Raw genomic sequence first — 11873 nt, forward strand, 5'->3', positions numbered from 1 at the left:
TGCCACCTTCTGTTTTCTGTACTGTTGAGAAAATGGACCCAGTCAGTGTTTTACTGTTATCCAAAGAGTCCAAAAGGGTTTTAAATAGTTTATGTAGCTTAAGATATGATGATTTTCTCAACCCATAAAGGAACACTTCATCCTTCAGGTTATCCCAAAAATTAAAAGTCAAAATCACCAAATGTGGAAGTACATGGATTTCACTGAACAGATAGATGTAGTAAAAAGTTCTGTATTTATCTGTGAGATATAGTAGAGTAGAAGTATAAGGTTGTAAATACTCAAGTCCCTCTTGAAAATAGTAACTGTACTTAGTAATATTCCACCACTAGCCCCAGATGTTGACTGTATTGTCCTTTTTGACTAAGTAAGGTTGCCGTAGCTGTAACCCCCCTTTACTGTTACCATAGAGACGGCCCTGGCTCGCTCGAGAGATAAATAAACAGCGCAAAATGACACAGGGCGAAGAAAAGAAGAAAACCAGGATGAAAGACGATAAACGGGAAAACAAGAAAGCGTGCGGGGGCGCAGAGCTGCCGCAGACAGCGGGGGGGAGAGACACAATGAAGTTAGTGAGCTCCTCTGATAGTTCAAAGGAAGACGGTGAGCTGCCCGCGAGTAAGAAGGACTTCCCTGCACTTTTTAGCTTAATTGTACAAAGGTAAGTCATCATTCACATACCTTTTTCACAGCAGCCATTTGGCCATGAAATTGTAGGGTAAACCACAATGATGTTACCAGTGATAGTAATTAAGGTTCTGCTCCCTGCAAAGGCTCTGCTACACTAAACGGAACGGGGCCTTAATTAGTATACTTCATCATCACATGGGTTTACCCTATTTCATGTCCAAATGGCTGCTGTGAAATGGGGTTTTTAGTTTAGCTTTTAGAGCAGTAACACAGCAGTGAATGAGCTGTTGTGCCTGTGGTTGACTGGAGCTGTGGTTGTCTCACTGACAGACATGAAGGGGAGACATGTGGAGGACAGTTTCATGGAGAAGGGGTCGCTTGGTTTAAAGGAGGACACACGTACAAGGTATGATTTAACATTTTAAAACCACTGGAAAGGACAATATATTTAATTTTACAACGCAATGCGTATTTTACGAATGCTTTAACCTATTGTAGAACATTAAAAAAAGAAGTCCATTAACTCAAATGAAAAATTGTATTTCTGATATATATTTAAATGTAATCATTTGTTGTACTCTTGTGTGTAAATAAAACTATATCATATAGTCACTGCTTTGTTTTTCTGAAGGGGATGTTTGCCAAGGGACTGATGGATGGACGAGGCGTCTTCACACATGCAAGTGGACTGAAATATGAGGTAGGGTAAAGTAAGGCTATAATAACGGTATACTGAGTGTTTCATAAGCAATTGTCAAAATAGTTTATAAAAACCAATGTGTACATAAGTTTCTAAATATGCATCCTGAGTGAAATAAACAATATACATATAACAGTTTGACAGGTGTAATAAATGTTCTTGACAGATCTTGAAGTGGATTTTTTTATCCAACAGGGAGAATTGGTGTGCAACATGCCCATGGGCCGTGGTACCTACACCTGGGCGGATGGCAGCTCCTATGAGGGGGAGGTGTACAATGGTATACGACACGGGACTGGAACCTACATATGTGCAAAAAGTGGTGTGGTATACAAAGGGGAGTGGGAGCGAGGCAAGAGGCACGGAAAGGTATAATCAATTAAATATCAAGTTTTAGTCTTTTAAAGATTTGTTTTTGTAGTAACGAGGTGAATTGGTTGTCTTTGTGTTAGGGTGCAGTGTATTATGACCAGGATCAGACCTCTTGGTACAAAGGAGACTGGGTGAAGAACAACAGAGAGGGACAGGGAGTGAGATGGTATGTATGGAGAACATAGTCTCATCTGTAGCCTCGGTTGCATTTGACCAAGTGACATCTGTGTCTTAACAGCTACCCCTCTGGTAACATTTACTCTGGTGAGTGGAAGAGCAACCTGAGACATGGAGAGGGCACCATGAGGTGGCTAAAACTGGGACAGCAGTATGTCGGCATGTGGCAGAATGGAGTCCAGGTATGAAGGTTATCCTGTAACATTATCTTAGCCCTCAACCAGACTACTGACATCAACATATCCAGCTGGTAACACTAAAAAAAGTAAAGCCCATGCCACAGTTTGTTTATTATATGCAGGACTGGAGCTTTTTACCCTCCTTGAAATGTTGAATGCTCTCTTCTCTGGCAGCATGGGCGAGGCACACAGGTCTGGATGCTGAGGCGAGTGGATGGATCCCAGTATTCCCAGAGCAATCAGTACACAGGGGAATTCGTTCAGGGTCAGAGGCACGGACAGGGAGCCTTTTACTACGCTGGTGGCGAGATCTATGAAGGGGAGTGGAAGAACAATAAAAAACACGGGAAGGTTAATCAGTCATACAGTACTGCCTCTCACAGTCAATACACATACATTTCCAAATTCAGTAAAATCCAGAGTGAAAAGCATCGGAGGCTCCTTGCTTAGAAGTAGCAAATGCTTTTTTACTAATGCTTTAGTTACTTGTAAGATTAACTTGAGAGCTTGTAAATGTGTTTTGCCACTTGTTGGACTCATTCAAATACTTCCTGTATTCACAACTCTACACACATAAGTAATCACAAAAAGTCTAAAAATGACTGAACTATATGGTTCATAGGGAAAATTTACTTTTAAGGATGGGCGTGTCTTTGAAGGAGAGTTTGTGGACGATCGGATGATGACACAAAGCCTGGACGGAAACAGAACTCCTGTTCATCTGTGTGGTAAACACCTACTATACATTAGCTCCGTTAAAAATGCTCAGCCTGCCATTAATGCTACAGTGGCTTACAATTTTATATCTTAAACAGATGCATTTCCTTTGTCAGATAGTGATTCATCCATCTTAGGACCAGACATGGCTCTGAGCATTAAATGTCTGTTGGATATGATCCCTGAGAGAGAGCGCAACACTGAGCGTAAACAGGTCAGGTCCCACTCCACACTGTGAAATCATTTCCCCACATCCTTATTTTCACCCCGGTCCAGCCTTGATGCTGTGGCTCATGTGTAACAGGTGGAGTTTATGGTGCTCATGCATGGCGTAGAGTTGAGGTCTGTCTACAGTTTCTACAGCAGACTTGGCCACGCCCACTCCCCAAATAATGTGTTCCTGCTGACCCGCCTGCAGCTCTGGCGCCTGCTCAAAGACTGCAACATCCACCATCATGACATCACTCTCACGCAGATTGACCATTTTATCAGAGGTGAGAAAGACTCACTCACAGTCTCTCTGACACACCTAATCCACCTCACATATACAGACATTGATAGCTTCATAATGGCAATATTTCTGGAGACGTTGACAGTCTGCTTAATGTTTACTGTCTGTGTGTCTCAGAGGATGCCGCTCCAGCAGAGATCCACTCTCCCTTCACTGCCATGCTCTTTCGTAAGCTCCTCAGCTGTCTAGTGGTTGTCGCCTACCACATCTACCATAAGGACATGGTGTAAGGGTGACTCTTACAATTTGGATGTAAACGTTTGTATCCTGATTTTAGTAGAGAAACATAACTTCTCTTCTTTTCATAGGTCACAGAAGAACCTTCTGGCTGCCTGTTTTTCCAAACTGATGACAGACAACATCCTCCCCAATGCTAAGAATGTAAAAGGTGGCAGCAATATAATACAGGCTCATGTGCACACATACATATTAGGACGACAGAGGAACCTGCAAACTGATTTCATACAGAAGCCTCAAAAGGGGGAATCGGGATAGCAAAATGATTATTTAATAAGATATTTGCAGGTTCCTCGCTTGTCTGGAGTTGTTGCGTGTTTTGCCTGAGATGACACCTACAGAACTGCTGCTGAGGCTCTATATTATGTAGTAATAGCTGTGCTCATTAACTGTGGATGTGTTGGTCCAGGATTCCTGTTCAAGCAGCCAGGCTTTACCGTGGTGTCTGTGAACTACTTAAATAAGTGCTGGGAAATCTACCAGGCTTACTGCAAAGTCAATGCAGCTCCCAGAGATGACCAGACCATGACCTGTCGACACATGCTGTGGATGTTCAAGGTGCAACAGACTGCAGAAGCAAAAGTTACCATGCATACAAACTACTACTTATTCATTGTTTTCCACTTAGCATAAGAAATGGATACAGTTTCTGTTGCTTGTTACTACAGCCCAGCCACAGGGTTGTCTAATTTTGAATGACTTGATGAAATAATTACATTTATTATGTTTGGTAACTCCTGCCAGGATCTCCATCTGCTGGACAATAACCTGACCACAGAGAGATTACTGGAGATCATCACTGCAGAGAGCCGTGACCCCAGCAACCTGTCCTCTAATGTGGATTTGGAGGTCTGCCTGCAGTGTTTACACCAGTGGTTTACACCCATTGACTCATTCATTACCGGTATGTCTCAGAGCCCATAAAAAAAATTCACCTGCTTTGTGTATTCCCACACTTTCTGCTGCAGATTACATTCCTGGAGTTTTTTGAGGTACTTCTGAGCTCTGCTGAGGTGAAGTGTCAGCGGGTTTCTGAAGGCCAATTGCTGTCCAACCCTGACGCAGGGGCCAGGAGGGATGTAGCTGAGGTAGAGAAAATCGTGTAGTCTACCATCAGCCCAATCGTCAGATCCTCTCACGACCTCTGCACCTATTACCTACTCCATGTAGAGTGCAGTGCAGATATATGCTATATGGTAAACATGTGAATTCTGCACAAGAAAACAAAACACAAGAGTTACTTCTATAGTTTCTTTCTATTCAGGTGGCAGCTCCAGTGAATTCCCCCATCCCTCCTGAAATCTCCAGCCCCAAGTCTGAAGAGGTTGGTTGCAACAGGCAATCTAGCATGCACAAAAATAAACACTTTTTTTTTTTTTTGCTAATGTTGAACCATAAATTCATGGTGTTGGCTGCAGCTTTGCAGTCATTTCACAGCCAGCTGGAGTTATCTGTTCTAGAAATTGCACATCCATCTTCATGTGAAAAAATAAGAAAGACATCCACATATTCAGTATTGTTACGCCCCTGCTGTTGATATTAATGAAATATGCTGTGAGTTTTATAATCATATTTTTGTATTTACATATTATCCTAGACAGAAAAATCAAGTGACACATTGGAATTATCCACTGTTCAGGACATGGAGAGTCAAGAAGATGTCAAAACTAAACTCACGGAGGATCCTCAGTTTGAAGGTTTGTTTTGTTGGTTTTTATTTATATGTATGAATCATAGAAGGTAAAGGGCTTAGCATTGCATTGACCATATAGAAACAAAGCTTGTTGTCATGCAGAGTGAATATGCACACATATACAAATAGATTTTAAGATGGGAATGAACATCTTTCTATGAGAGGCAATTTGTGTTGGCTACAAAATAATAATCCTCATGTATCACATTTCCTTTAGAGCACAGAGGTGAAACAAAGTGTGTCCAAACCAGAGGAATGGAGGCCAAAGACTGTAAACTGGAGCTTTGGATCCAAACAATCCATCAATTCTTCAACCATTTTTTCTTCCCGGCTTTTGAACATTATCAGCTGGTGTCTAGAAACACGAAGGAAGAAAAGCTCCGCCAGGAAGCCCAGAGACGCATCGCTCTGGCCAAAGCCCAACAAAGATCCAGGTAGTATCCAGGTTTATTCTTGTTGACAGTATTATGTAGTCAGTGGTTGGGTCAATATATTATGTATGTATGTATATACATCTTTACGGATATTTGACCAGGCACAATAGTTGTTTAGACTTGAGTAAACTAAGGAACCAAACTGCATTGCTGCCTTAATATTACAGTATTTAATTTGTAACATTCATACGGAGAATTCAAGCCAGACTCTGCTCTCTTGCACAGCCACCAGATGGCGCCCATCACTTTCCTTCATCTTAGCTTTCATTATAGCTCCTTTGCTTACATTGTGCCATCGATGTGTAGTACTCAGTGCTGTACTGTATTATGTTACAGGTAGAGGGGGCATTTGGAGGCTGGTGAGTGACAACATGATAAAGATGCAGTAACGTGGGCAGCATGCAGAGAAACCTGAGGAAATCACAATGAAGCCAGTTGTTGTATACCTGAACTATCCACACAGTCCAAAAAACAAAATGTCTTATAGTGATACAGTGAGTAATAAAAGCCTTGAGTGCAGTGCTGACTGGTCCTTGGATGTAAATGATGAGTACTGGCCATTTCCTTGTTGTAAGTAGAACTTTAATTAGACTGTGTTGTAACACAAAACTATTTCTCATTTTATCTAAAAAAAGTCAGAATCACTCATTTTTTTTTCTTTCAATGAAAGTAACAAAAGTAGTAAAGAAGTAAAAATTGAACATTTAAAAAGAAAATCTCTTCATCTAAAATCTACACATTAGAGAGGTGGTGTGAAGACCATAAGGTCACTCGGGCAGACAGACTGGCGTATCCGGTCCTTCAGGTCCGGGGTGAAGAGAAGGAGAGCGGACTCTGCTGCCTGGGCCTGAAAATACAAAAAGAATATTGATAAAGTAACAGTTAAGAGCCTATTGAAATCATTCAGTGTGGATTTAATAACAAAGTCAATAATTGGAAGCGATGAAATAAAAAAAAAAAATCAATGACCTGTGGTGACCGAAGAGCTAACATTGAAGACACCGCTGGCAGTGGTGTGACTGTGAGAAATGAACATAACAGTGAGTAAAGCCAAATGTGCATCGGTAACATCCATTTAAAATAAACCCATGCTAGTAGAAAGCTTAGTGTGGTTACTCCCGTAAAACCAGTCAAGTTGCAGCATGCAGGTCTGATATTTAAAGATTGACGATTTATTAAAGAAACATTAGTACCAGACTCAAATTCCTTCAATATAAATTCTAGTTTAGCTCATTTCAAACTAAATTCAATACAGAAACCCTGCTTACTGCAGCTTCAGTATGCATTAGTGTTGTTATGGTATGAAACCCAAGGTGTACAGTATGTACATGCACAGTACCTATGGGCATCAGTCATACCTGCTTCTTGCCGAGTAAGCAGGTCCTCAGATTGACCTATGGGACTCTCCATTTCTACATCCACTGCCATGGGTGAGAGTGTCTCTACGGCAACAGTCTCCCTCGGTGACAGGCTGCATCTCTGTGACGGCTGGAGGTAGCGCTCAAAGTCCAATCCAGGAATTTCCTGAAATTAAAAGGACAATGACTTGTTTATTGTATAGCAAGACAAAACAACTGGGATCATAGCTTTTAAGAGACGGTGTCCTATGAGGCTGAGTATACGGAAACAGGACTCTAGTGAAGCCTGAAAATGTGTTTACCTCAACAACCGAGCTGTCTGGTGTGTTACACACAGACTCTTGGGGTTCCAGAGGGCCCTGCACAGCGGAAGGACAGGAGATGGGAGGCCGGCTGGGAGTCACACAGGGTGACAGTGTGAAACTCAGACATGATGAGGGCTCAGGGACCTGGGAGACAGGAAGAGGTGTTTTGCAGGGAGAGAGGGAAAGTCTTGGAGACAGAGGTAGGTCATCGACTGCTGGTTCGTCTTGCTCCTCGACTACAGAAATGGATGGAAGTGAATGTACAGGTGTGGCTGTCCTCAATTCAGGAGCAGTGTTTTCTTGTGTGGCGACTGTTTCTGACTGGCGTGCAGGGCTTCCCTCAACCTGGGAATCCTCTGAAAGCACTTCCTTGACAGGTGAGAAACAAAGAGAGACATTCACAGTGTCCGTGCTGGCCTGGGATGACTGAGGAGTTCCACGCAGAGACTTTGGTGCTTGCGCTGGGGTTTGGCTGAGGGTAAGACGGAGTTGGGCAGGAGAGGCAGTGGCGTGAACGGGGGTCTGTGCCAGCGCAAGGGATCGTCGAGTGACTCTTCTGGGTGAGAGGTAGTTGGCGCAGGGAGAGGCCTGAGGCAGCACGGCGGCGCTGAGACGGCTGGATCTCCTCACTGCACCTACAACCACACATCATGTACGACATTGTTACAAAACCAAAACTTATAGGTGAAACAGCAGGGGAGAGTACACCAGCAGACACATATGGCGTGAAAAGCAAGCCCTTTGGCGAGCAGTTATTCAGCAGTCACCTGATAGTTTGGCTGGGCTCTCCACCTGGAAGAAACCTCCATCAAAGACCACAGACTCGGTCGGTTGAGGCTCTGCTTGGGGTTGTGGTTCCTGAGAGTGCGGGCTGGGTTCGTCCTCATCGTTACCAGCACCCTGTGCTGCTTTTTCGGCCTCAGCCGCCTGCTGTCTGGCTTTCATTGCTGCTTTCACGGCAGCCAGGCGAGACTTTGCTGCTGCTTTGGTTCCTGTGGGCTTAGCGGGTGCAGCTGTTGGTTTCTGTCAAAGGGACCAGACGGGCACAATGTCAATATTGTGATTGTGTATTTTTCCCCTAAGAAGAGCAACCAGACCTATAATACACAGTCACTTATATTAAAATGGAGAAATCATTATGTCGTTAGATTGGTAGTACATGTAATCATATAGTCCATTCACCTTCACCAGTTTCTTCTGGCGCGGTGCAGGCTTGTGCTCCTCTACCCAGCCTCGGCTCTCTGCTTCCTTGAGAGCGTTAAACTTCCTGAGGACATCCTCGACCTGAAAGATGTACAAAATATTTAGCCTTCTACTCATATGGTTTGTGTCTGAAACATTGTGTTGTTCCACTCTTGAGGCACTTGCCTGGTAATAAACCATGTCCCAGAATCCCTGCAGGTCAGTGCAGGTGGTGATCTTCTCCCCTCGGCCCAGCTCGCAGTCGTCCACCAGACCACTGAACTGGTTAAAGCGCTCTTTTATCAACAGCCTCGCTTGTCCGACTGCTGTGCGCATGCGGTCTCTCACTAAACAGAGAAGAGCGGGAAAGATAATTGTAGATTTCCCCTAATTAGGAAAACAGCGCCCTCTTTAGCAGTGAATTAAATATACACATGTTCAGGATGCAGAGAAGATAATCTCACTCTCTTCTGGGATGGAGTCATCTTCCACTTTAGGCTCCCAGTGGACACACAGAGTCGTCAGTTTGTCTGTCTCATTCGCAATTTCTGATCTGAATAATATAGGGGGAAAAAGCGTTTTAAAACTTTGACATACTTCGACAAAAAGAGGTAAAGAAGACTTTTTTTTTTTTTTTAAACGGTATGCCACCTGAAGTATGGTACATCATGCTTTGATTCCAGGGGACTGCCTGTCAGAGGGGCCACTGTGGGAGATGTACGACGCGGAGATTTAGGGGGAGATTGTTTGCTTGGCTCAGCCTGGGGCTCAATGTTGAACACAGGAGCTGGTGGAAGGCTGAAGCTGGGGCTAGGTAGCAAGAATGACAACATGCATTGAGACAGGAAACAACTCGTGTTTTATCGTACAAATTTTCCTAGAGACTCCAAAGACAAAAGCCTCTGGTACCGTATCACTTAATATCTCCATAATTGTGCTGATATGCAGCAATATTAAAACTTTCCAGCGCTTCAAACATCTTCAACAAGTAGTAAAACAAACAAGAGGGAAAATAGACAAACCTTGGTGTAAGGAAGGCGTCTGCTGAGCGAGGAGTGAGAGGCTCGAACTTGAAGGATGACAAGCCAGTGGGAGCCTGGAAGATGAAATCCTTGGGAGCAAAAGAAGATGGTGCTTTCACAGGATCCACAGCAGGGATTGGGTCAGCCGGAGCTTGGTCCACCACCATGTCTTCCTCCTCAGAACAGGGTGTCGGGCTGGGGAGATGAGGTCTTTCCTCCGGCTCCTTCAGCTCAGGCTCCTACACAAGACAGACAGACAAATTGATCAACAAGTTACTGGTAGAGAGGTAATCGCTGGTCAAACAGTGTGTAAAACTCACAGAAGTATTCACCTTAGGCACAGCAGGCTGGACGATGACAGTTTCTGTACAAAAGTAGAAATGTAAACAAATTAAAGCAAATGTTTGTGTTCACATGGAAAAATAAAACGGATCTTTGTCACCATTGAAGGATACCTTTACAGTTCCTTTCTCCATCAGAAGGGGGGGCCACAGTGTTGACAAATGCTCTGCTCCTTGTGGTTCTTACATCTGAGGGTGAGAGGAGGCATTTATTATTACGCGAGGTTTTATCGAATATTGTCTCTCTGTTGTTGTGATGTAGCATCTCCTGTGCTTTTATGCCACAATGACAATTTTTTTTTAAAACTGCTTCAGCTATGGCCTTGGCTCAGTCTGTACCTGCAGATTTGTCCTTAGGTTTGTCTTTCACTGTAGCAGCTTCTGTAACAGGAGGCCTGTTGGCTGATCTGGTTGACAAAGCCCGTACGACAGGCTCCACTACAGCAGGATGGCATGACACAGGGACACAGATTGAGATGCAAATAAGGAAACACAATAGGGTGAAATCAAGATGATAGTCTGTCTCAAGGTCCAGTTATATGCAAGGATTTTTTTTTTTTCTTATGAGTTACCTGTACAAACTTTGGTCTTGGTCTTAGCTGGTTCAGGCTTGACGGGAGCTACTCGGCTCCTGGTTGATCTTTCCACAGGAGGTTGAGCTATAGGAGGAATGACAGGTCAGATCTAAAATGCACCAGGTTGCAGATGACTGTATACTTCATTTACAATTGAGGGACGGTCAATTAAATGTACCTTTTGTGGCCGCAGTGTTTGGATCCTGCATCTTCAGAGGCTGGTGAAATGGAAAGGAAAGTGATGCAACAAAGGGCATGTTAGCTTTTAGTGTAATGGAAGTTATTATGACAACAGGAGAAAGATATCTCAGAGAAAGACAGTAGTACCTTCTGCACTTGCTGCGGTTGTTTCATCGAACGAGTGACTCTGGTACTCTGGGATGGAGCAGCGTTCAGTTTTGTCTGAAAGACAAGCAAAAATTACATGATGATAATCTGAGTCATTCACCTGGGGTACATATCCATAGTCAATAGTGTAAAGTAGTCTTTTTATCAGTTTTTCCTCACCTCCTTAGCTCTGGTTGAGGCAGCTGGGACTGCAGGCAGAGAGACAACAATAAGGGTGTCCTTTGGATGATACACGCCAGTCTTAAAAACCCCTTTACGCTCCTTTTCTCTCTTATCCTTCTCCTTCTCAAGAGCCTTACGCTCTTTCCAGCGCTCAAGCTGTTTCAGCCTCTCTTCAACAGCCACATCTGTGGATGAAAAAACACAAATTAGCTCGAATGATGGGCACAAGAAAGTAACCAGATGATCACTGAGATCTTTTCTAAACAAAGGCCTGCTAGCCAATGTAAAAGCACTGAAGAGAGATGTAAGAGGTTGGAGTTGTAGCTGTGATGGAAAATGAACACGCCTTACTTTTAGCAAGTTTTGTATTGTTCATCGTCTTCTCGTGAATGGTTGACATGTTGGCCATCGCAATGGAGGCATCCAGGGAAGACATTTCCAGCTCCGGGAGCTTGTCTAGCTGCCTGCGTGTGTTCATGGCCCGATCTCGGTTCTCCTTCTGGGACTGAGACCTCCTTCGTGACATTTTTACCCTCAGCATCGACACACTTGTGTCCCGCTGTCGCAGGTGAGCAAATCGAGACTCCATGTTCAGATATCTGCAATAATAAAGAAGAAGAACAGAAGATGAGGTGTTAGACTGTAGGTACACTGCATATGACAGTTATTAGAGGTATCAAGGTACATTATATGGGATTTTGTAGTAGTCATGCCAACTGGCACAACAATGAGAAACTAAAAAGGGTCTAACTAAAAAGGGTCTAAATAAAAAATGAGAGGAATTAGAAAGTTGTAATGAATAACAGTCATATCTGTTTTGTACTGTGATCTGCTGTAACAACTCATCTGGTATCAGGTGACTGTGGAAAGGAATTACACAATAACAAAACAAAGGGCTTTAACTGACTATTGTTTTATTTAGTCAAAAAA

The 11873-nt window shown here is 43.4% G+C and overlaps 2 protein-coding genes across 5 annotated transcripts in view; one reads left to right on the top strand and one right to left on the bottom strand.

Annotated features, from left to right (window-relative positions):
• The first annotated feature begins 412 nt into the window (after positions 1-412).
• rsph10b (radial spoke head 10 homolog B) lies at positions 413-6149 on the top strand. 2 transcript variants are annotated; one of them, XM_035658133.1, is made up of 19 exons: positions 413-661; positions 961-1036; positions 1262-1330; positions 1526-1699; positions 1783-1868; positions 1941-2061; positions 2233-2409; positions 2681-2786; positions 2892-2989; positions 3080-3269; positions 3404-3512; positions 3595-3674; positions 3933-4081; positions 4268-4372; positions 4492-4611; positions 4788-4847; positions 5121-5220; positions 5434-5650; positions 5987-6149. In XM_035658133.1, the coding sequence occupies exons 1-19, from the start codon at positions 453-455 to the stop codon at positions 5988-5990; spliced, it is 2250 nt and encodes a 749-aa protein (XP_035514026.1). In that variant the 5' UTR covers positions 413-452; the 3' UTR covers positions 5991-6149. The 2 variants fall into 2 exon arrangements, with proteins under 2 accessions (XP_035514026.1, XP_035514034.1); XM_035658141.1 differs by having other exon boundaries at positions 2699-2786; positions 5987-6147.
• A 61-nt stretch (positions 6150-6210) lies between these two features.
• dlgap5 (discs, large (Drosophila) homolog-associated protein 5) overlaps positions 6211-11873 on the bottom strand; it is a 6419-nt gene continuing 756 nt past the window's right edge. The window contains exons 2-19 of one of the 3 annotated variants that reach the window (XM_035658112.1): positions 11295-11542; positions 10941-11128; positions 10761-10835; positions 10612-10651; positions 10431-10517; positions 10198-10296; positions 9973-10047; positions 9850-9881; positions 9518-9741; positions 9147-9305; positions 8960-9048; positions 8682-8842; positions 8496-8597; positions 8081-8336; positions 7311-7948; positions 7009-7174; positions 6620-6669; positions 6211-6497 (exon numbers count right to left, since the gene is read on the bottom strand). In XM_035658112.1, coding sequence (XP_035514005.1) covers positions 6390-6497; positions 6620-6669; positions 7009-7174; positions 7311-7948; positions 8081-8336; positions 8496-8597; positions 8682-8842; positions 8960-9048; positions 9147-9305; positions 9518-9741; positions 9850-9881; positions 9973-10047; positions 10198-10296; positions 10431-10517; positions 10612-10651; positions 10761-10835; positions 10941-11128; positions 11295-11532 — 2787 coding nt within the window. In that variant the 5' untranslated portion in view covers positions 11533-11542 and the 3' untranslated portion in view covers positions 6211-6389. Of the gene's footprint in view, positions 6498-6619; positions 6670-7008; positions 7175-7310; positions 7949-8080; positions 8337-8495; positions 8598-8681; positions 8843-8959; positions 9049-9146; positions 9306-9517; positions 9757-9849; positions 9882-9972; positions 10048-10197; positions 10297-10430; positions 10518-10611; positions 10652-10760; positions 10836-10940; positions 11129-11294; positions 11543-11873 lie in introns of all 3 variants that reach the window. The other 2 variants (XM_035658103.1, XM_035658121.1) reach the window with 2 other exon arrangements.

This window comes from Morone saxatilis, unplaced genomic scaffold, assembly GCF_004916995.1.
Source record: "Morone saxatilis isolate NCDOM2014 unplaced genomic scaffold, NCSU_SB_2.0 Contig1, whole genome shotgun sequence".
NCBI lineage: Eukaryota > Metazoa > Chordata > Actinopteri > Moronidae > Morone > Morone saxatilis.